Here is a 19,479-nt window from a genome sequence, read left to right as displayed (position 1 = left end):
TCAGTGACACTTTCATAGTGCAAAAAAAAAGGTGTGTTTATATGGTAAAAATAAAAAAATATTTTAAGACGAATAAAGTCGTTTTTTATAGTCAGATCAGGTAGAAATATCTGGAAAAGAGAAAATGTACAACGCCTGTACTCGCTTTTTACAGTGAAAGAAAGAAAAAGACAACTGTGTTTTGTCAAACTAGGCCTGGACAGTCAGTGATTCCCTGGCCAGTCCTGTGTTAGTCACGGTTGTGCAAGACAGATTGGTCAATTTGATTGGTCTGCAGTGGACTCTTCCTTTTCCACTCCCTCAAGCACAGGTTCATCCGGCAATTACATCATGTCTGGTTTCCCCTAGCAACCAGACAGCCCTGGACGTGACCATCTCAGAGCAAGTGAACGGAACCTCCTTTCCCCCATTTGTTCATTTGATGACTTCTTTCCCCTCCCTCTAGCTGAGAGCCAGAAAAGTTTCGACTTTCTCTAGTGCACAACTTGCATGAAAAACAACAGTAATAACTGTGTACTTGCTGTGTCTGCTTAACGGTTGTTAGGCTGAAGGTTTTCAAATAATGACTTCAAATACATATTTACCCACACTAGTCTTCAATTATTCATTGATCACTGTTTTGTCTCTCTCTCTTTCTCTCATCGCATGGCTCAGTCAAGTGCATTTACACTTTTTTATGGAGCTGAAAGCACTGCAATGCAGTATTGCGCTCGGACTCCTGAGCCGTGCAGTTCAATCACCTCCACAGTTCAGATTTTACCTGAGCACTGCTGCATTCCCCAGCCAAATCAAACGTAACTGCAGCTGTTACTTAAGGAAGACCTTTCAAGAGTTTGTTTATTAGGGGCTGATGTCCTCTAGGATTTGTGAAGCATCACAAAAATGTCAGATGCTATTTTGCACCTTTTAAAATAAGGTCAGGATTTTGCTGAGCATGCAAAAGTTAACAAGTCATTAATAAATATGAAGGCTGAATGCATTATTATATAGTGCACTGCAAAAAAATAAAAAATAAATAAATAAATAATAATAATAATTCCATTCATTTAATAGAAGCCCCAAATACAGATACATTGTGGCCATGAATTAAGAATTCGGTCCCACGACTTATTCATTTGTTCCCTTGTTTTAGTAAATCATGGCCACGATTTAGTAAGATGAGGGAATTAATGATTATAACTCGAGCACGATTTACTTAAAACGAGAGAACGAATTAGTAAAACATGCTGACGTATTAGTAAGTCGTGGGAAAGCATTGTTAATTTTTTTTCCTGCATGTCATGTGCAGGGTTTCGTAATGTTCTTTCTTTCAATAAAAATATTCAAATAATTTAAATAATAATAAAAAGTAAAAAATAATTTACTTCAGAAGTATAAAAGAAGGTTTGAGCTTAAAAACATTTTTATGCTTAAAACATAATACTTTTTTTTAATATAAATAAAAACATTCTTTGAAAACAACATACACATTACATAATTTTCTAATATGTATATTTAAAATTTTCACCTAAAAAAAAGAAAAAATACTGATGAGTAACTTTTTAGACATTCTATGAATACACCATCTATTGGTTAAGGTGTTGTATCTACATTGGCTGGCTCTATATTTAATGTGAAAGACCACATTTCGTTCGCAGCTGAGGGTCTAGTGTAGTTACTGTATCTGCTCATTTCTGATCTATAATTGAACACGGAAGGCTTGGGTCTCTCAGAGGGTCCAGACTAGAGCTGCTGTAGTGTTTCCTCAGGACACTGGGGTTCAAGGGAATTTTTCAAGTACTGCTTGAAATCAAGATTGAATTTTCAACATTTTCATGGAGCTTAGGTTTCTGAAAGTTATCAAGAAAAAGTCGAAGTTTCCAGTAGTTAAAATGCAGTTATTCAGTTTAGTCTATAATTAGCATTACAATTTCATCTGAGGTGTGTGTGTGTGCATGTTTGTGTGTGAATAAATGTGTATGGAGGTTTGTGTTGAGATACCTGTGCCTGATACAGACTGCCAGGGTCTCGAGAACCAATTCCTACGAAGGAGCGGTTGGCAGGTGGCGTCCCGGGAGCAGAATATGCTGAAAGAGAGGGAGAAATTTGCGATTAAGAGAAGAACAGAGAAAGTGGCGAGAGTGTCAAAAAAGCTCATGCAAATCTCTGATATCACAAACAGTGATATCAGTTTCAAGTAACGTTTCAACGTTCCTAGTGGATTTAGTGTTTAAATCACAGGTAAATATTACTCTATTCAATTCAGATCTCGAATACAGTTTGAGTGTGTATGGCGTACATCTGTTTGATGCTGTAATTGGGTCAGTTTCTATGTTTGTTACCATCAGACTGTGTAAATAAATATTCTGTCTAGCGGAGGCTGATTCTGTTGTCTGCTTATGTAAATGCAGTCTGTTGTTAGTGAATGTGCGCCTTCATCTCTTGAAGACTATATTATCAGCAATTACAAAAGCAGATGTGCTTTCTTATGCTTCTTTGGAAATTCTACCAGCATGTCTTTTTGGTAAATAGGGAACACACAACATAACAATCAAAGCATCCATCTTTATCAAATGGGTCTTTGGATAATTACGGGACATGATTTTAGCTGAATAATCATGCTGAGCATTGAGTCTGACAGTGTGAGATGGCGTATTGAGGCGATTGATCATCGGGGATTCTGCAGCACAGCGCATGGTGAACATATTGAGCTGTTCTCTGCATTAATAATGAAATTAGCATGATTAATGAACAGGGCAGCAAGCACTGGCCCATTGAAGCTGATCGACTTGTCATCCAAATCTTTTTATACCGTTTACTGATGAAAAGATGCTTGTTGTGTTTCTCTCACACTGAAATCATTATTCACATATTATTATTTTTTTCACAATTGACAATCCAGTTTGAAACGGGTTTAAAATATATATTAATGTGCCAAGTTGCAACATTGCTTGGCAACTGTAAAAAGTCAATAGTTATGTAAATAGTTAATAGTAAACTCTCTCATGAAAAAAAAAGTATCTCATGCTCAACAAGGCTGCATTTATTTGATCAAAATACGGTAAAAACTGTAATATTGTGAATTTAAAATAAATGTTTTCGATTTTAATATATTTTAACACATAATTTATTCCTGTGATGCAAAGCAGAATATTCAGCATCATAACTCCATACTTCAGTTTCACATGATCCATCAGAAATCCTTCTAAAATGTTTATTTGCTGAAGAAATATTTTATTTAACTTGTTTTATTACTTATTAATCAACATTGAAAACAGTTTAATATAATCTAGCGTAATATTCTTGTGGAAACTGTGATTTATTTTTTTCAGAATGTTTTGATGAATAGAAAGTTCAAAAGAAATAGAAAAAGAAAAAATTTTATTGTAGTATTAGTGTGTGTGTGTGTGTGTGTGTGTGTGTGTGTGTGTGTGTGTGTGTGTGTGTGTGTGTGTGTGTGTGTGTGTGTGTGTGTGGGTGTGTGTGTGTGTGTATAAAATGTGTCATTGAATTAAAAGCAGCCAAGACTCCATTAAGGTACTGTAGTGGTGACCAAACCAAGATGTGTGTCTTTGTGACTGTGTAAATGGTTTGTGACATGAGCCAGACCACTAACTCTGAGCCAGCCATTAGTTTCTTAGGTTTCTTGTTCTGCTTGACATTTTAACTCTACCTGTTGATGTGTGTGTGCTGCTGTTTGGTTTTTTGGCTATCTCTGGGTCTCTGGGACAGAGAGGGCGAACGAACGGATGGGTTGCAAGCGTCCCACTTACTGGGGGATGTGGGTGAGCTGGCAGCTGCGTCTGCAGAGGTGGTGCTGGATTTGGACTCTGGGGGCAGCGTCAGACGGGGCAGGCCGGGGGGTGGTGGGGGGGCCAGCATCTGAGAGGAGATGTAGTGACTGGATACCTTCACCTGACCACTGCCATTCAGCTGCAGAGGAAGAGAGGGCAACAGTCAGCCACTGTGGGGAGGGACACCTCACTGCCTCTACACAGCTAACATCACAACATGCATCTACTGTCTGTGTTTGTGTTACTCTCTCTTTAGCTCTCTAGAGTCCCTCAATGGTAAAATTCTTTAAAGTACTTAATGGTCTCAGCATATTTAGGACTACTAACTAAATATAGCATGTTTGACATCACAGCAGGTTCTAACAGCTCTATAATATGTTGATTTTGAGAACAGATGCAGTGTTCCATTCATTTAAAAAAGTCGGAATTTCCAACGTCCTACTTGGAAAAGTCCAATGGAATATGCCACATGAAGACTTCAAACTTATCAGTCCTGACACTGAAAAAGATGCATGAGGGCACAAATTTAATTGTAAAAATTCATTTAAATTACATTTACATAATAAATGGCAGACGCTTTTATCCAAAACAACTTGCATTGCATTCAAGGTATACAATTCATGCATTATCTGGGAATTTAACCCATCTCCTTAGCGCAACTGTTTGAGCTATAGGAATGATTTCAAAATTAGTTCCAACATTGCAGATAATAAAACCTGTTAAGCAAATGTTTACAGAGACAGTTGTATCTTTTTTTTTTTTTTAACCATCTCTGTTGATAATTGCACACCTGCAAAACATGCTAGCGTTGCCATTGCGCTTCATTTTCCAAGCGCAAGATAAAATTTTAATAAGAAACTAGCACAAAATCTAGTGAAAATATCCCGCATCCGACATTGAATGGAACACAGAATAATTAAAATACAATGCAAGCAAAAGATTAGAAGTTTTTTTTCCAAACATGCTATATTTGTCTAAAGTATTTTGTTTCTTTAGGCACTTATTTAAAACTTATGTAAAACTTTAAAGTCCAGTCACATACTGTATCTCCATCAGCAGTTATGTGGGAGAAACAGAGTAACGCTGTGCGCACTGTTCTAGCGAACGGCCCATTATGCATCGTTCTGTCGTTCTACCATGGTCGCAAATCCATAAAACCCTCCATCATGCTCTCTTTCTCTCTCTGAGGGTTTGGCTCTCGTTTGCATTCTCGCCGAGTAAAACTGCACACTCACTGCCCTGCACAACAATAGCTGGTGAGTGAGTCAGCGGCATTATGGGTCGGTGCGGCTGTTCTTTGTGACTGCTTGGCTACAGTCAGACTGCAGTGGGGGAATTTCAATGAGTCTGCAGAATCGGCTGGACCCGGCTGCCACAGGGCAAGATTCATAAATGTGTGTGTCTCTCTTTCTTTCCCTCATACACTCTCTCTCTTCCCCCCTTTATTGCCAACATCAGCAACACCCCTAGACACAGAGATCTCCTCCTTCTTGGCTCTATTTCCTGTTCTCTCTCTCTCTTTCTGACGTGGAAATGGCACATGACTCTCCTACAGGCACTCCTGAGGATAAGTCATTCACACTTTGTGTTAGTTCTTTATGTCAGTGTCAGAATGATGTGACCCAGCCAGTCCAAATGTTTCTCACTCCGTTGAGTCAATAAAGTTACTCAGTTGGCATCCTGGGGCGTATGATAAGTCATTAAGAGAAGAAATAACTCTCAAATAAAATGTTTAAGCCATTTTAAATGTATGACACTACCCCTGGAAAGCAAAACAGTTATTGATATTAAATAAATTCACGGGTGTTTTTTAAGATTACATTTATGTTAGGGGAAACAAGCATGCCCAATTAAACATTACTAAAAATTCACTCAAATCTGTTTAATGCTAGGTACACACTACAAGATATTTGGGGTGATTTTGGACAGATTTCTCCCCTTCCGACAATGCTAGGTAAGGTCCCGATTATCTTGATGGTTCTTCAGATTATTTTATCAGATTTTTCTGTGGTGTGAGGTGTAAAGAGTGACTGAATCTACTCGGAGGAATCGTAAATATTTAACATCGTAAATATTTACGATCAGAAATCCTGTTGTGTGGGGGGAACCACAGGGACAAACGCGCGTTTGCTCAGGAGATTTTCACGTGAGACGAAACAATACCCAATCAGAGAGCGAGCTGACGGAAGACTCACCTCCAGCTCCTGCTATAACATGTAAAGTCCATGTTCATGTTCAAAAAGAACATTTTTCTTCGCCCCCACCATCAATTTTTTTGTGAAAAGCAGTCCATACACTAAATGCGCCATTTCTTCTTGCCGGCCATGTTTGTTTACTTTAAAGTCATGTTTGATGCAAGAGATTTTGAGAGATTTCCCGTGTTCACAGGCGGGACTCTGTTGTTTGTGAATGGAATTTGTTAGTGTGTGGTGTGCTTTCTTGGTCACATCTTTCTTGTGACCAAGTGTTTCTTTTTTTCTTGCATTTCAAACACTAGAGGAACAAAACGGTTAAAATCTATGTTATTTTCATCATGTTTGTGGTCTCTCACATTTTGAAAATCTTATAAGATTTAAAAAATCTTTTAAGCCGGGCTCAGACTACAGGAGTTTTAGGCCGATTTATCCCAGATTTTCCCCTCCCAACAATCTGAGAACATTTTTTGTCCATAACTGTTGTCTGTGAGTGTGTGTGAAGGAAACAGGGCTGATGGATGCTGGTGTTTAGACTGCTGGTTGCTTTAACGGAAAGGGTGAAATCTGACCAAGGCAGTGGTCAGCTCTTTTTGGCTCAGATTACATGGGCTACGATCCATGTACAGAACATGATGGCATATTTATCTGTCTCTTTTTCCCTCTGTCTGGCTCTCTCTCACTTGCACACACTTAAACATACTGTATATGCAGGAAGTAAGCAGGTGATTTCTTAATTCATCCTATTTGGTATAATTTATTTAATTGTTTTCCCTGAGGTCCACTTGTGTTTTTTTATTTATTCCAACAAGTGTCAAAATTTGAGTTTTTACCAATGACCTTCTCTCTGACCTAAAGAGTTTAATAGTAATCGTTTTAAAAGGGACAGTTTACACACACAAAATAGAAATTCTGTCATACTTTACTCACCCTCATGTCGTTCCAAACCTGTAGGGCCTATATCTCCAAAGAACACAAAGAAAGATTATTTTTGAAAAAAAGCTGGTAACCAAACAGTTTTGGTTAACATTGACTTCCACTGTATGGACAAAATAATTGAGACATTTCTCAAAATATGTTTTATGTTCTATAGAAGAAAGTCATACAGGTTTGGAACAACATGAAAGTGAGTAAATGATGATAGAATTGTCATTTTTAGATAAATATCCTTTTGAGAAACTCTCCCGTTGCATGTAGAATAAGACACAGCACTTTTCCTCCACTAAGGCAGGAGCTTCAGATTTGCTGTTGTATCCCATAAGGTTTAAACTGGCCAGGAAAATATGACCTCTTTAAGTACAAATTCAACTAATTTTTTATTTGACATGTTAACAAATCCAGTGCTGAATATAATAAACACGACAGGCTCAGAGTTGTGCTTGGCTCACGTTCCCTTACGGGGTCCTACAAGAATTATGGCTGCTGATTGGAGGAGCTGATGTTTGGATGATTTGGCATTTGTTTTCACATTCCTTGATCTGTGATAGTTAGAGATGTATGCTGAAAGTTATTTAAGGTATGTCTGAATGCTCCATGGGATGATCTTACCGGGCTGGGCTGTTGATTGGACGGGTCACAGGCCAGAGAGACCAGGTCCTTGAGCGGGTCTTGAGAGCTGAGGTGTGGGGGGTACCGGATGGCCGTGTGCGGGAAGTAGGTGGAGGCGGTCTGGGAGAGAATGGGACCAGCAGGGAAGTGCAGAGACGAGGAGGGATGTGGACTCCGAGAGATACCTGAAGGACATAAAGACATTCTGCCTTTAAGGAACTATTCAAGAACTATTCGGTCAGTGCGTTTTTTAAATATTCTTTTATTCAGCAAGAATGCATTAAATTAATCAAAAGTGACAGTAAAGACATTTATAAGGTAGATTATAATAATAAAGATTAAAAAAAAATATTAAGCAGCACAACTGTTTTCAACATTGATAATAATAAGAAATGTTTCTTGAACTCCAATTCAGCATATCAGAATGATTTCTGAAGGATCACAAACTGGAAATTCAGCTTTGCCATCACAGGAATAAATTGATTATAAAAAATATATTAACATTAAAAACAATATTAGAGTTTTTACTGTATTTTTCATCAAATAAATGCAGGCGTGGTGAGCATAAAAGACTTCTTTCAAAAACATTAAAAACTAAACCAACTCCAAACTTTTGAATGGTAGTATATCTGTAAATAAGCAAGCACATTAATGTGCACCACATGCATTTTAGTGACACATTTGATAAAGCATCACATAACCAATGTCTAAATTAAAGAGCTTTGTTCAGTTGTCACGTCCCTGTCATATTTGAACATCAAAACTCTCTACAGAGTACTTTGTATGCTGTAACATTTGCCAATGCCCAAAAGAGAGGTAAAATCAGCTGGATTTTCAGTTTCAGTGCAGGCACCATATGGCTGACACGCTTCACCAAGTCATCTGAACAGTCAGGCTAATTGTTAGAGCATAACTCAGCCAGCTGTGAGGCTTTGGAGACGACAGATCACTGTACTCCAATAAGAAATGACCTGACAGAGACAGCACCCGCGTCTCAGCCCAATAAAATCGTGAATGATTTATCCGTACACGTTTCATTTTTTAGAAATCTAATTGACCCCATCATTTTTTCATCAAATCAGAATTCAGAATCAAAGCAGAAGTCAGAATTTCTTCCAGTGAAACGACATACTTCTCTCTGATGACCTATGCCGGACTTCTCCAATCCTTTAGGCCGTTTAAAGCTGCAGTCCATAAATTTGGTTAATAAACAGTTTTGACATCAAAATCATCATAATCTTGCCTTAATCACTTAAGATAATGTTAACCAATAGCCAAATAGCTATTTAGGCATTTTTTCAATCAGTGTGGCTTCATTCTGGTATGTTTTTCCAACTTTTCACCATCTTTCACAATTCCTGATGGGTAAAATAATGTCCCTAGATTTTTTCTTGTTCAGTATCTTATTTCACTCAGGAAAACGTCACATTAAGCTACACTGTGTAGGATTTTCTCCCATCTGGCCGTATTATTTCAAATCTGCCGGTAGTCACGAGTAATCTCCCCCTCGCATTCGTCACGGTGCCACTGAGTGTCAAAACGCGAAAGGCGAAGCTTGAATTTCCAGGTATGTCCCTCTTTGGCTAATGTATTTTCAAGATGGAGGCGCAACATGGCTGCCGCCATTCGAGCGACTCACTCGTATGTATTCTAAATGGCAGATTCTACGCTTACGAGAATACTTGATTAGTTAGTAGAAGTAATTACACATTAATGAGCACATATCATTTTGAAAGAACAAAGTGTTTTTTGCTAAGAATCAACTTAAAAAATTACACAGTGTAGCTTTAAGGAAGCAAAATAGGTTGCGGATGGCAATTCATGTTGACTTTTACCAGGGCCACATATAAGCAGGTTGTACATGATATGATTATATTAGCAGAGACAGTTTGGATAACTTAACACAAGAGTAGAAACTGTATATTTGTTTCTCCCAACTAGCCATTTGCTGTGTTTGCAGCGCCGGGCCTGTGATGACAGAACAGACAGATATATGCACATGTGTGTGTTGCCCCCTCACCGCTGTGCACTGCAATGACAGGTCTGTGGTGCTGTGTGAAGCCGAGGCGTGGAGAGCTCTCTTGAGGAGATGGACTATCCATCTCTGTCTTCTTAACTGTAGGGGAGATTCCTGTGTGAAAAAAGAGAGAAAAGTATAGAGAGATGGAGGAGGGGGAGGAAAGCGCGTGCTTCACTAATACAGAATACTGCAAATTCAGCTCCATTGTTCTATACAAGGACAAACTTTTCTGAGTCTAAAGGAAAGCTTCGTCAGCTAATTAACAAGCACTGCGTGGTCACTCTCGATGCTTCTGTCAGGTCACAGCAGATGCTTCCAGTCACAACAACTGACCACAAGGTGGCGCAGTGTGATGAGAGAACCGGGAGTTTTGACAGTGCTGCGGTGCAATGCAGAGAGCACACTCTCTTCTTGCGGCCAGACCAATGGGATTATGGGAAAATAGTAGCTGATGATCTGCACTGGTTATTTAAGGTCAATGCAATGATACAGTCTCCATATGGATGTTTCCAGAGTGATATATTTAGAACCTTCTCTACATGGAAGATTTTCCTAATAAGTGACTTCTTAAGTTCCCAGAAGTTGCTTTTCAAAGAAGGATATGTGAAGATATTCATTCAGTGTTCTTTCATATTGTTTGTGGTTATATGATGTCCATTTATATTTGCTCACCCTGATGTTGTTTCAAACCTGTCTGACTTTCTTTCTTCAACAGAACACAAAAGAAGATTTAAAAAATCTCTTTACTGAAAGTCAATGGAGTCCCAACGCTCTTCAATTTTTTTTTTTATGTTCCACAGAAGAGAAAAAGTCATACAGGTTTGGAACGACATGAGGGTGAGTAAATGATGACAGAATTTTAAGTTTTTTAAGTGAACTATACCATTAGGCAAACAAATTATAAATGGATACAGACGCCACATTTTAACCTCCATGTCTCAATCCATGAATACCTGTAAAGGTGCGCATAAAGCCAGAGCACAGAGCAATCAGATGGAGGATTGTTAAAGAGAAACTCATTAGGATCGTCTAGACAGGAAGTTAGGTGGACAGGGTCGCGCCACCACAGGGGGTTCAGCTGTGTGTACGTTGATTGGATTTGCCATAGAGGCTGATATGAGAACAGTGATACTACTTCATACACAGTGATAGATTTCAGATGCCAGCTGTTTATAGATCAATCGGGAGGGGTGAAGCAGGTCTCCTGATATCTTTACAGTTTTGCCTGGAGGGTTAATTGATATTCACAAGGGTGTGACAGAAGTCAGATGTTATGCAAGGCCTGAAGTGCCAACTCAGCACCTTTCTAATCTCACAAATAACTGTATGTAAATGCATGCAAATTAATAAAAAAAATGTTTTTTAGGGCATTTTTCATCATTTCCAAAACGTAGTGAGCTGCCTCGCCACCTACTTCCTACAGAACACAGCATCCTAACCGTCATCGAACCTCATTATCATTAGAATGTTGCATTAGAATTCAATAAACAAAAATAGATAAAAATAATAAAATAATTGTAATTACATTTTTTAATCTTTCAACATCTAATTAAATATATTATGCTTTATTATTATTATGTATTATGCTTTAACAAATTAAATATTATTAATATTAATATATGTTACTTTATATATTCACTACAATTCAAACGTTTGGGGTCAGTATGATTTTTTAAAGAATTCTTTTTTTATTCAGCGAGGATGCATTAAATTGATCAAAAGTGACAGTAAACACATTTACAATGTTTCAAGAAAATTCTATTTCAAATAAATGCTGTTCCTTTGAATCCACAAGTGGATCAAAAAGTTTCAACAAAAAATATTAAGCAGAACAACATCATTGATAATAAAAATACAAAAATCGAGCACTAAGGGTCATGTGACTGAAGACCGCAACTAAAAAATCAGCTTTGCCATCACAGAAATAAACTACTTAATAATTATTTTTTTTTAATATATGCTGAGCATAAGAGACTCTTAAAAACTTACCAACCTTAAACTTGTTAACAGTATATTTATAATAATCTGTGATCTTAAATAAATAAAAATTCTGAGCTCGTCACAATTCATTATAAGATTAAATTTTCTGCAAAGGATAAAAGCCTTAGAATTTGGTCAAAAACAAGATATATTACAAAGCAAAATAATTCAGATAAACAGCCTATAGTGTGTTGCCTTAAAATGCTCCTTCAATAGGGAAATCGCTAGGTATTAGAACACAGTCTTTCATTGAACTAATTTTACATAGTATTAAAAGCAGACTCAGCAAGGTCACACAGCATCAAATATATTTCAGTACAAACAGCATTAACATCACATGTGCACCTACGAACCACACATATTCTTTTATGCTCCCACAAACTGAACTCCCCTAACATAGATTGCTCATTGAAACTTCCCCTTTCATAAACCCAGAGGTGGATTACAGTATGGTTTCTATATCTACTGCTTGCCTGACTTTTTAAGGGTCTTTACGGTGCGTTGATGGCTGTCAAAACCCCTCAGCTATTCATAGCATCAAAGGCAGTGATCCTTCACACACATATCATTCATTAGTTATGATTTCACATCAAGTGTGAATCTGATATGCACTGTCACACATAAGATAATCCAAATGTACAGAGCTGCTACATAAATTGAAAATCATCAAAAACAGAAATGAAAACCACAAAATAGCATTATGAGCATGGCAGCAAACCAGCCGAGTCAACTCAGTTATTCTATTCATAAGCCATTTACCTAGAAGTGCTTCATGAAGATCCCAAGGAATCAGAAGTATAATGAAAAAATTATATTTGCAGAGTAGACAACCGAAGGGTCAAAGGTCAAACGATTGACTACAGTGATACAGTAGATCTCTCTCAGTATGAAAAGACAGCAAATACTGAGTTCGGAGCAATTCTGCTCCAAGGTACAGAACAGAGTGCAGTGCTGCTTTCTGCAGACTTTCACAAAAAATGAGAGTTCATGAATTAATTAGGATTTGGCACTACGTTAAGGAAATTCAAATCCAGGTCCAGCCTAAGCTTGTGATTTTAGACTTCCTCTACTGCAGTTGAAAACCTGATATGTTTGTCATTCACTATCTGAATGGGCTTCAAAAGTGAGGCCCACAACTATGCTTATGGAGATGAAAATCTCCATGCACAATAGGCACCCACTAGTCGAAAAATCGGTTAGTTCTAGCACTATTCATTGCTTTGGATCTGTGTCGACTAGATCACATCATTTCAGTGGAGCACTTCAGTATAGCAACAAAATAGTTTTGAATATTTAAAGAGTTCAAAATGGACCAACTAAAACTCAAGTATTAAAAATTTCTAAATGTTTTCGTTAATTGAAATAAAGCTGAAGTAAAATAAATGAAAATCTTAATCTTAATTGTAAGATCAAACACAAGACTGACCTCCTTCCATCTCCTCTGGCCAGTTGCGTGAACTGCTGGCGGGGGAGTTGGGAGAGGTGTAGTACTCGCCCCCTGGGCTGGTGTCTATATCATCCTCCATGGATCCTGACTTGTGTCTCTTACTTCTGTGTGAGACAAAAAAGAGAAAAAGAAGAGAAAATTAATGATGGAGCAAAGCATTGTTTAGCTGAACCTTCAGACACATATGCTCTCCCAAACTGTCTGGCCCTGCTTTATGCATGTCCCTCGGACCTGCTTTTCCCAGGCACTTGACTACAATGAGCAGATTGCCAACATTCACCTTTTGTTTTAGCTTTGCAGTGCGTTTAATGGAAAATAAGCGCATTAATCAGGACTGAGGCTTGAGCAAACCACAAAAGCAGATAAATCAAATAAACTGCCCTCAGCAGACCTGAGTGAGGGGCCGTGTTCCTTTCACACTCACTCATCTTTCCCAGGTGCATGTAAGCATGTAGTTTTGTGATGTTTTTATTCAGCTTTGTGTATCGCCCGAGGTGGTTTTTGCCGTGATGCACACATGACAAATCTTATTGTCACTGTGGTGTACTGGTGTCTTGAGCTCAAAATGCCTCGGGCTTCCTCTGTCTAATTCAGCCAATATAGCAATAGTTGACAGCCAACATTAATCTCATGGCGAGATTCTGACAGGTACATTTAAAACTCTCTAAGCATTGTCTAACCGCCCCGAAATCTCACATGCTCCACAGTTTCAGCCTGGTTCAGATAAATAGGCCAAACAAATTCTGGTTTGGACCAATAAGCAACTGCTGCAGGCTGTTGAATTCATAGCAACACAGAGGACCACAAAACTCAAAAACAACAGCTGGCGTACAAACATCTACATTGTAGCCGCTGTTGGGAAAGTTAACCTTTTTATGAAATAACAAAATGTACTTCACAATGACAACATAATCACAATACAAATTTTCATAAAAATATAAATAATATGCCTTTTTTAGCAATTAACCAACAACTATTGTCATGAACTTTGTGATGATGAACCAGGTCAACAACATCATCACTAGAGTGCCAGCCTAGTGGTATTTTGAATTTACTTGCTGTGCTGATTGCAGGAATAGTTTACTATGTATTATATGTTGACAATCTATATGTGGATGGACAATACCAACTTCAAGTGTTCAACGTGTTAATGTTTTGACTGATAAAAGAGAGCCATTGTTTGTTTTAAATTATTTCTTTATTGTATAAGTTTGCATATTATAGCACATGTTAGATCTTACCTGTCTGAGCAAGTGTTTTGGGAGATGGGCTCTAGTAGTGCATAGCCAGGGCGTACCATTTTTCAAGATGGAGAGAGACATGAGTGCTATGAGGTGTTAAATGTTTGAGTTTGAGTTTGTGTTGTGTGTTATATATGTTTGTATTATGATTATTGCATGCCAGAAATGAGTTCTTGAACATTAGTTATATAATTTAGGTGGCAATGTTTTGCTGTGGAATTCAGTGATCAGTTGAGTGTTACGGGGAAAGTTCCACCCCGTGACAATGGTTCGTCCCACTAGTGTTTGGCGGGAAACTTGTATATTTAAACCATTGTCTGAGCATGGTTGAGGGGGAAAGTTGCATCCTGTGTACTGTGCAAATGCTTGAACATGTCTGAGGTGAGACATGCTGATATTTTTGTGCCACTAGGCATTGTTTAGTGCCAGTTATGCTGCTCACAGCATTTTTTTCTGCACCTTGGACTGCACCTTGTGAAATGCAGCTTCTAAAATAAACCACAACTGGCATTTTGAAAACCACTCCACTGTACTGAGCCTTTCTAAACTTCTCCTAGGCCTCTCGACAACACTCTACCTGACAAACTTATTAAATAAAATTCTATAATAAATAAATAACAAATTAAAATACATTTTTTTGATAAAATCAAAAGTATTCATATTTACATATTTATTTAAATGAATGATATTTGATAATGAATTAAAAAAACAACTTTATTCAACTATTCATTTTCTTCTGTGTGGGCCTCTGAGTGAGTTCACGTAGTGTAACAGCGCAGCGCTTCTGGGTTGTACATCAGAACGTAGGCTCACTATTGGCCAGCATCACAAGCATCACACACATGACCATCGTCAGCCAATAGTGAGCCTACGTTCTGACGTACAACCCAGAAGCGGTATTTTGGGGGTTTTTTGCGCACAAAAAGTATTCTCGTCACTTGATAAACTTAAGGTTGAGCCACTGTAGTCACTTGGACTATTTTAACGATTTCTTTACTAACTTTTCTGGGCTGGAAGATATCTATTACCTTGCAGCCTATGAAGGAGTGAGCCAGCTCTCAGATTTCATCAAAAATATCTTAATTTGTGTTCCGAAGATGAACGAAAGTCTTACGGGGTTAGAACAACATGAGGGTGAGTAATTACTGACAGAATTTAAATTTTTGGGTGAAATAACCCTTTAATTAACATCAGACTGAACCACTGAACTGAATCAGAGGATGTTCATGACTTCAAAGTTAGACATAGATGGAATCCTTATTTTAACGTGAGCCAATTTTGCTTCATTTCTGTCTTTATTTTATGCTTATATTAAAACCACATAAATTCACACACAAACATAGATTAGATCACCAGTCAAAAGTAGCTCAAGGACAGAGTGCCTTTGACAAGAGGATTTCTGCCCACTGCAGGCAGATGTGTGGTGGAGACATGAGTACTGACCCACTAGAGGAGGTGCTGGGCAGGGTTCTCCTCATTCCCACCCCCGAAGGGTTCAGGTCGTAAGCAAGATGCCCCTGCAGCTCTCCGAGAGAGAAGTTTGGCCCCGTGCCCGTCACTACCGGTGCTGCAAACACATACAGAGACATACAGAGGTTACAATAAGCATATAATTGTAAACAAAAATATAAACACACAAAAAGATTTACTGGCTGCAGAACCATTTAATATATTTATTTATATAAATATTTATATATTATATATTTGTATAAAGAAACAGTTACTGAAAGTGTTTTATGCTGCATGGGGCTGCGTTTGTTTGATCAAAAACAGTAAAAACAGCAATATTGTGAAAAATAATTACAATTTAAAAATATATTTTATAATAATTTATTTATTTTATGGGAAAGCTGAATTTTCAGCAGCCATTAGTCTACCCTACAGTATCACATGATCCTTCTAATCATGTGGTTTGGTGCTCTAGAAACATATTAGGTGTGTGTTCATCTTGAAGCGGGGTATGTAATATTCTGATCTGTGTATGACATCAAAGTACTGCGAAAGTAATCTCTAATTGCTCTTGTGTTACTTTGATGTCATAAACCCATCGGTCTGCCCAGCGCTGCTTCGAATTAAATACACCTATTATTTCAACCCGATCTCACGGCAATTCGTACAAATTTTACGAGGTGGCTAAATTCGTACTAATTAGTATGATTTTTGCTAAATTGTACGAGTTTCCCAATTTGTATGAATGACCTACCCCTGACACTAAACCTACCCATCACTGGGGTTTTGACAACTCGTGTGAGGTTGTATGAATTCGTACGAACTAGCCACCTTTTACTCACTTGTACAAATTGATTGTGAGATAGCGTTGATTATTTCAATGTTGAAAACAGTTGTGCTGCTTAAAATGTTTGTGGAAACTTGCTAAAAAAAATTCAGGATTCTTTGATGAATAGAAATGTCAAAAGAACAGCATTTATTTAGGCTTTTGTAACATTATAAATGCATTTACTGTCACTTTTGATCAATTTAATGCATCCTTGCTGAATAAAAAAGTATTAATTTCTTTATTTTTCCCCCAATAAATAAATAAATAAATAAATCTTACTGACCCCAAACTTTTGAACAGTAGTGTACTTATAACAATAACTGAAAAAAGTACCATGGTATTGCCATGATACCATTTACCATTTTTGGACATACCATGTGATTTGGACATGCATCATTGTTATACCATAGTGTGTTTTGAAGTAGTGGTTGTAACATGCATATTCTGCCAATCTATCAATCTAACGTAGAAACGAGTCATTTTACGCCAGGGTTCACGTGTGATTCATGAAACATTTGTATGCTTCCAATCCCATCGTATGAATGATCGTACGTTGATAAATGTGGCGGCTCAAAACAATCATCATTTAAATATCATGCCCTTAGAAGCGGTTTAGAAGCCTTGCCCCTAGAGTTTACGACATGGAGAAACGTAACCTGGCCAAGAAGAGGAAGTATTTTTTAATGGGCCAATAATGTTGTTTAATGGATAGTGATCAGTTAAAAAGTGCTGGTTGTCGGTCAGGAAAATAATCTAAATGAACAAAATGCTCTCATAACCATTCTTCACCAGATTTGCTATGTTGCACGCAAGTTTACGCTAACTCAAAAACTTGCAAACACGAGCTGAAACCTGACATGAGATTTGATCGTAGCCACCGCTCATGTCCATATTGATAAATGCCAAGTTTTTGGGTGGAAACGACCGTACGCCCAATTTCATCTCAGACGCTCGTTTCGTAAATGAGGGCCATTGTGTTTTGGTTCTGTTTTCCCTGTTCTGGTTTGCCTGTGTTCCCTACTTAGTTTCCTTGGTTGTTAATTAGTTCTACACACCAGTTACATCATATCTTGATTACTCCCCCAATGTTTTTAAGCCCTAAGTGACCTCAGTTCATTTGTGTGGTATCGCCTATGTTAACGTGGTTGTTTTTATCCTGCGATCTCCTGAGTGTTCCGTGTGAATTTAATAAAGACTGTGTTTGTTACTTATCTCCTTCGTCGTGTGTGTTACTACAGCCACTCAACCCTGACAGGGGTAACATAAAATATTGAGGCAAATGAAAATAGTAATCATTCAGTACCATGGTAAATGCTTAAAATAAAGTAATGCTACAGTACTTATGCATTACAACAGTGTTCTTCAACCCTGCTCCTGAAGGACCCCCAACACTGCACGTTTTCTTTGTCTCCCTAATCAAACACACCTGATTCAATTCATCAGCTCATTATCGCATGGGTTAATGAGCTGATGAGTTGAATCAGGTGTGTTTGATTAGGGAGACAAAGAAAACGTGCAGTGTTGGGGGGTCCTTCAGGAGCAGGGTTGAAGAACACTGCATTAGAAGATAAATACTGTAGTGCACATCCTGATAAATCCCTCACCACCATCACATAGAGGAATATTTGGGGATGAGCCGTGACTCTTTATTGACATGTTCAACACTGGTGATTGTTATCCAGTGTACAGTAAACCAGAGTTTTGCAGCATGACTTGTTAAATGCTTGCATTAGGTGGATGTAATCTCACACATTCATGTCTAAATCAACGCAAGGCTTATGAATCTCTTTCTTAATTCTTCACAGTAATAGCTCAAGCTTAATGGGCAGGTTGTATTATGTGTGCTCAGTTATGTTTGAATGTGTTGTATGTAAATATAATGTGGGAACAATGGGCTTGTTGTTCCAGCAGGTATGACTGTGACCTACGGCATATGAAAATCAAATATTGTGTAGGAGTAAATCAGACCTGGTTTAAGCATGTTGGTTAACGCTGATAAAACTGCATAATGCAAAATAAGACATTTAATTAATCTCTGGCCCTTAACATGCATTCACAATCTATGAGTTTTTATATAACTTGTAAAACACTGTGATTGCACACAGGTGTGAGGCGCGATAGACAATGACCTTGCTTATCTGACTACCAGACAATAGGAAGCCATCTGGGAAAAAGAAAATAATTTCAGCTAAACACAATCAATTATGTTAGATAGACTGGCGGGATTCCTTCCCTTCTAATGAGGAACTGTCAAACCTGACATGAAACGGCTGTGAAATTGACGATTTTGTGTAATATGTGAACATGGGCTGTGTGGGAGGTGGAAAGGGACAGTTGAGATGCGAAGACAAGAAAAAAGACAAGAAACTCGAACAAACTGATTCACTGAAATGGATTAGACTCTCAAAGATAATTCTAAAAAGAAAGAAAATTCTAAAACCTGTATGACATACAGTAAATGGTGAGAAAATGAAGACAATTCTCATTTCTGGGTGAACTATCCCTTAGTGCATTCTATAAAATAAAAAAGCATCTCACTTCTTGATACTTGCACCAGTTCTGTTACACTGAAGACGCCTGAAGTTATGAAGCTCTCTTGAAACTCTGGGGCATCTGTTAAACAAAAGAAAACATGGAATAAATGATGGCGGAGTGCTTTCCAGCACAAGGATATCACCGGCATCTCAAGCACAAAGAAATTCAATTTAGTTTTCATTTCTAAGTCACTCTGGATAAAAGCATCTGAATGAATGTCAATGTTTTACATGAGCAGAGTCTGTTCAGCCAGTAAACACTGGTTGTAGTCAATTATGGACAAAAGGAAATTTTAGATACAATGTTTTACTCAGCTAAAGTGTAATTTGCATTATCTTCATGGCCTTGAAGATAAAAACAAATATGGTCTCAACAAATATTGATATATATGCGATTAATACAGAATTTAGAAATGCATAAAAACATACACAACCGTTCAAAAGTTTAGGGTCTGTGAACATTTTT

General features: G+C 37.8%; 1 protein-coding gene across 4 annotated transcripts in view; it reads right to left on the bottom strand.

Annotated features, from left to right (window-relative positions):
- nfic (nuclear factor I/C) overlaps positions 1–19,479 on the bottom strand; it is a 91,251-nt gene that overhangs the window by 5,062 nt on the left and 66,710 nt on the right. For 2 of the 4 annotated variants that reach the window (XM_081349236.1, XM_081349234.1), the window contains exons 4-11: positions 19,018–19,092; positions 15,645–15,768; positions 12,940–13,064; positions 9,534–9,644; positions 7,514–7,698; positions 6,896–6,922; positions 3,753–3,912; positions 1,981–2,066 (exon numbers count right to left, since the gene is read on the bottom strand). In XM_081349236.1, the coding sequence (XP_081205362.1) occupies positions 1,981–2,066; positions 3,753–3,912; positions 6,896–6,922; positions 7,514–7,698; positions 9,534–9,644; positions 12,940–13,064; positions 15,645–15,768; positions 19,018–19,092 (893 nt within the window). The remainder of the gene's footprint in view (positions 1–1,980; positions 2,067–3,752; positions 3,913–6,895; positions 6,923–7,513; positions 7,699–9,533; positions 9,645–12,939; positions 13,065–15,644; positions 15,769–19,017; positions 19,093–19,479) is intronic. The other 2 variants (XM_081349237.1, XM_081349235.1) reach the window with 1 other exon arrangement.

This window comes from Scardinius erythrophthalmus, assembly GCF_964197995.2.
Source record: "Scardinius erythrophthalmus genome assembly, chromosome: 20".
Lineage (NCBI taxonomy): Eukaryota > Metazoa > Chordata > Actinopteri > Cypriniformes > Leuciscidae > Scardinius > Scardinius erythrophthalmus.
The sequence above is the reverse complement of the archived record's forward strand: the minus strand, read 5'-3'. Positions and strand labels throughout refer to the sequence as shown.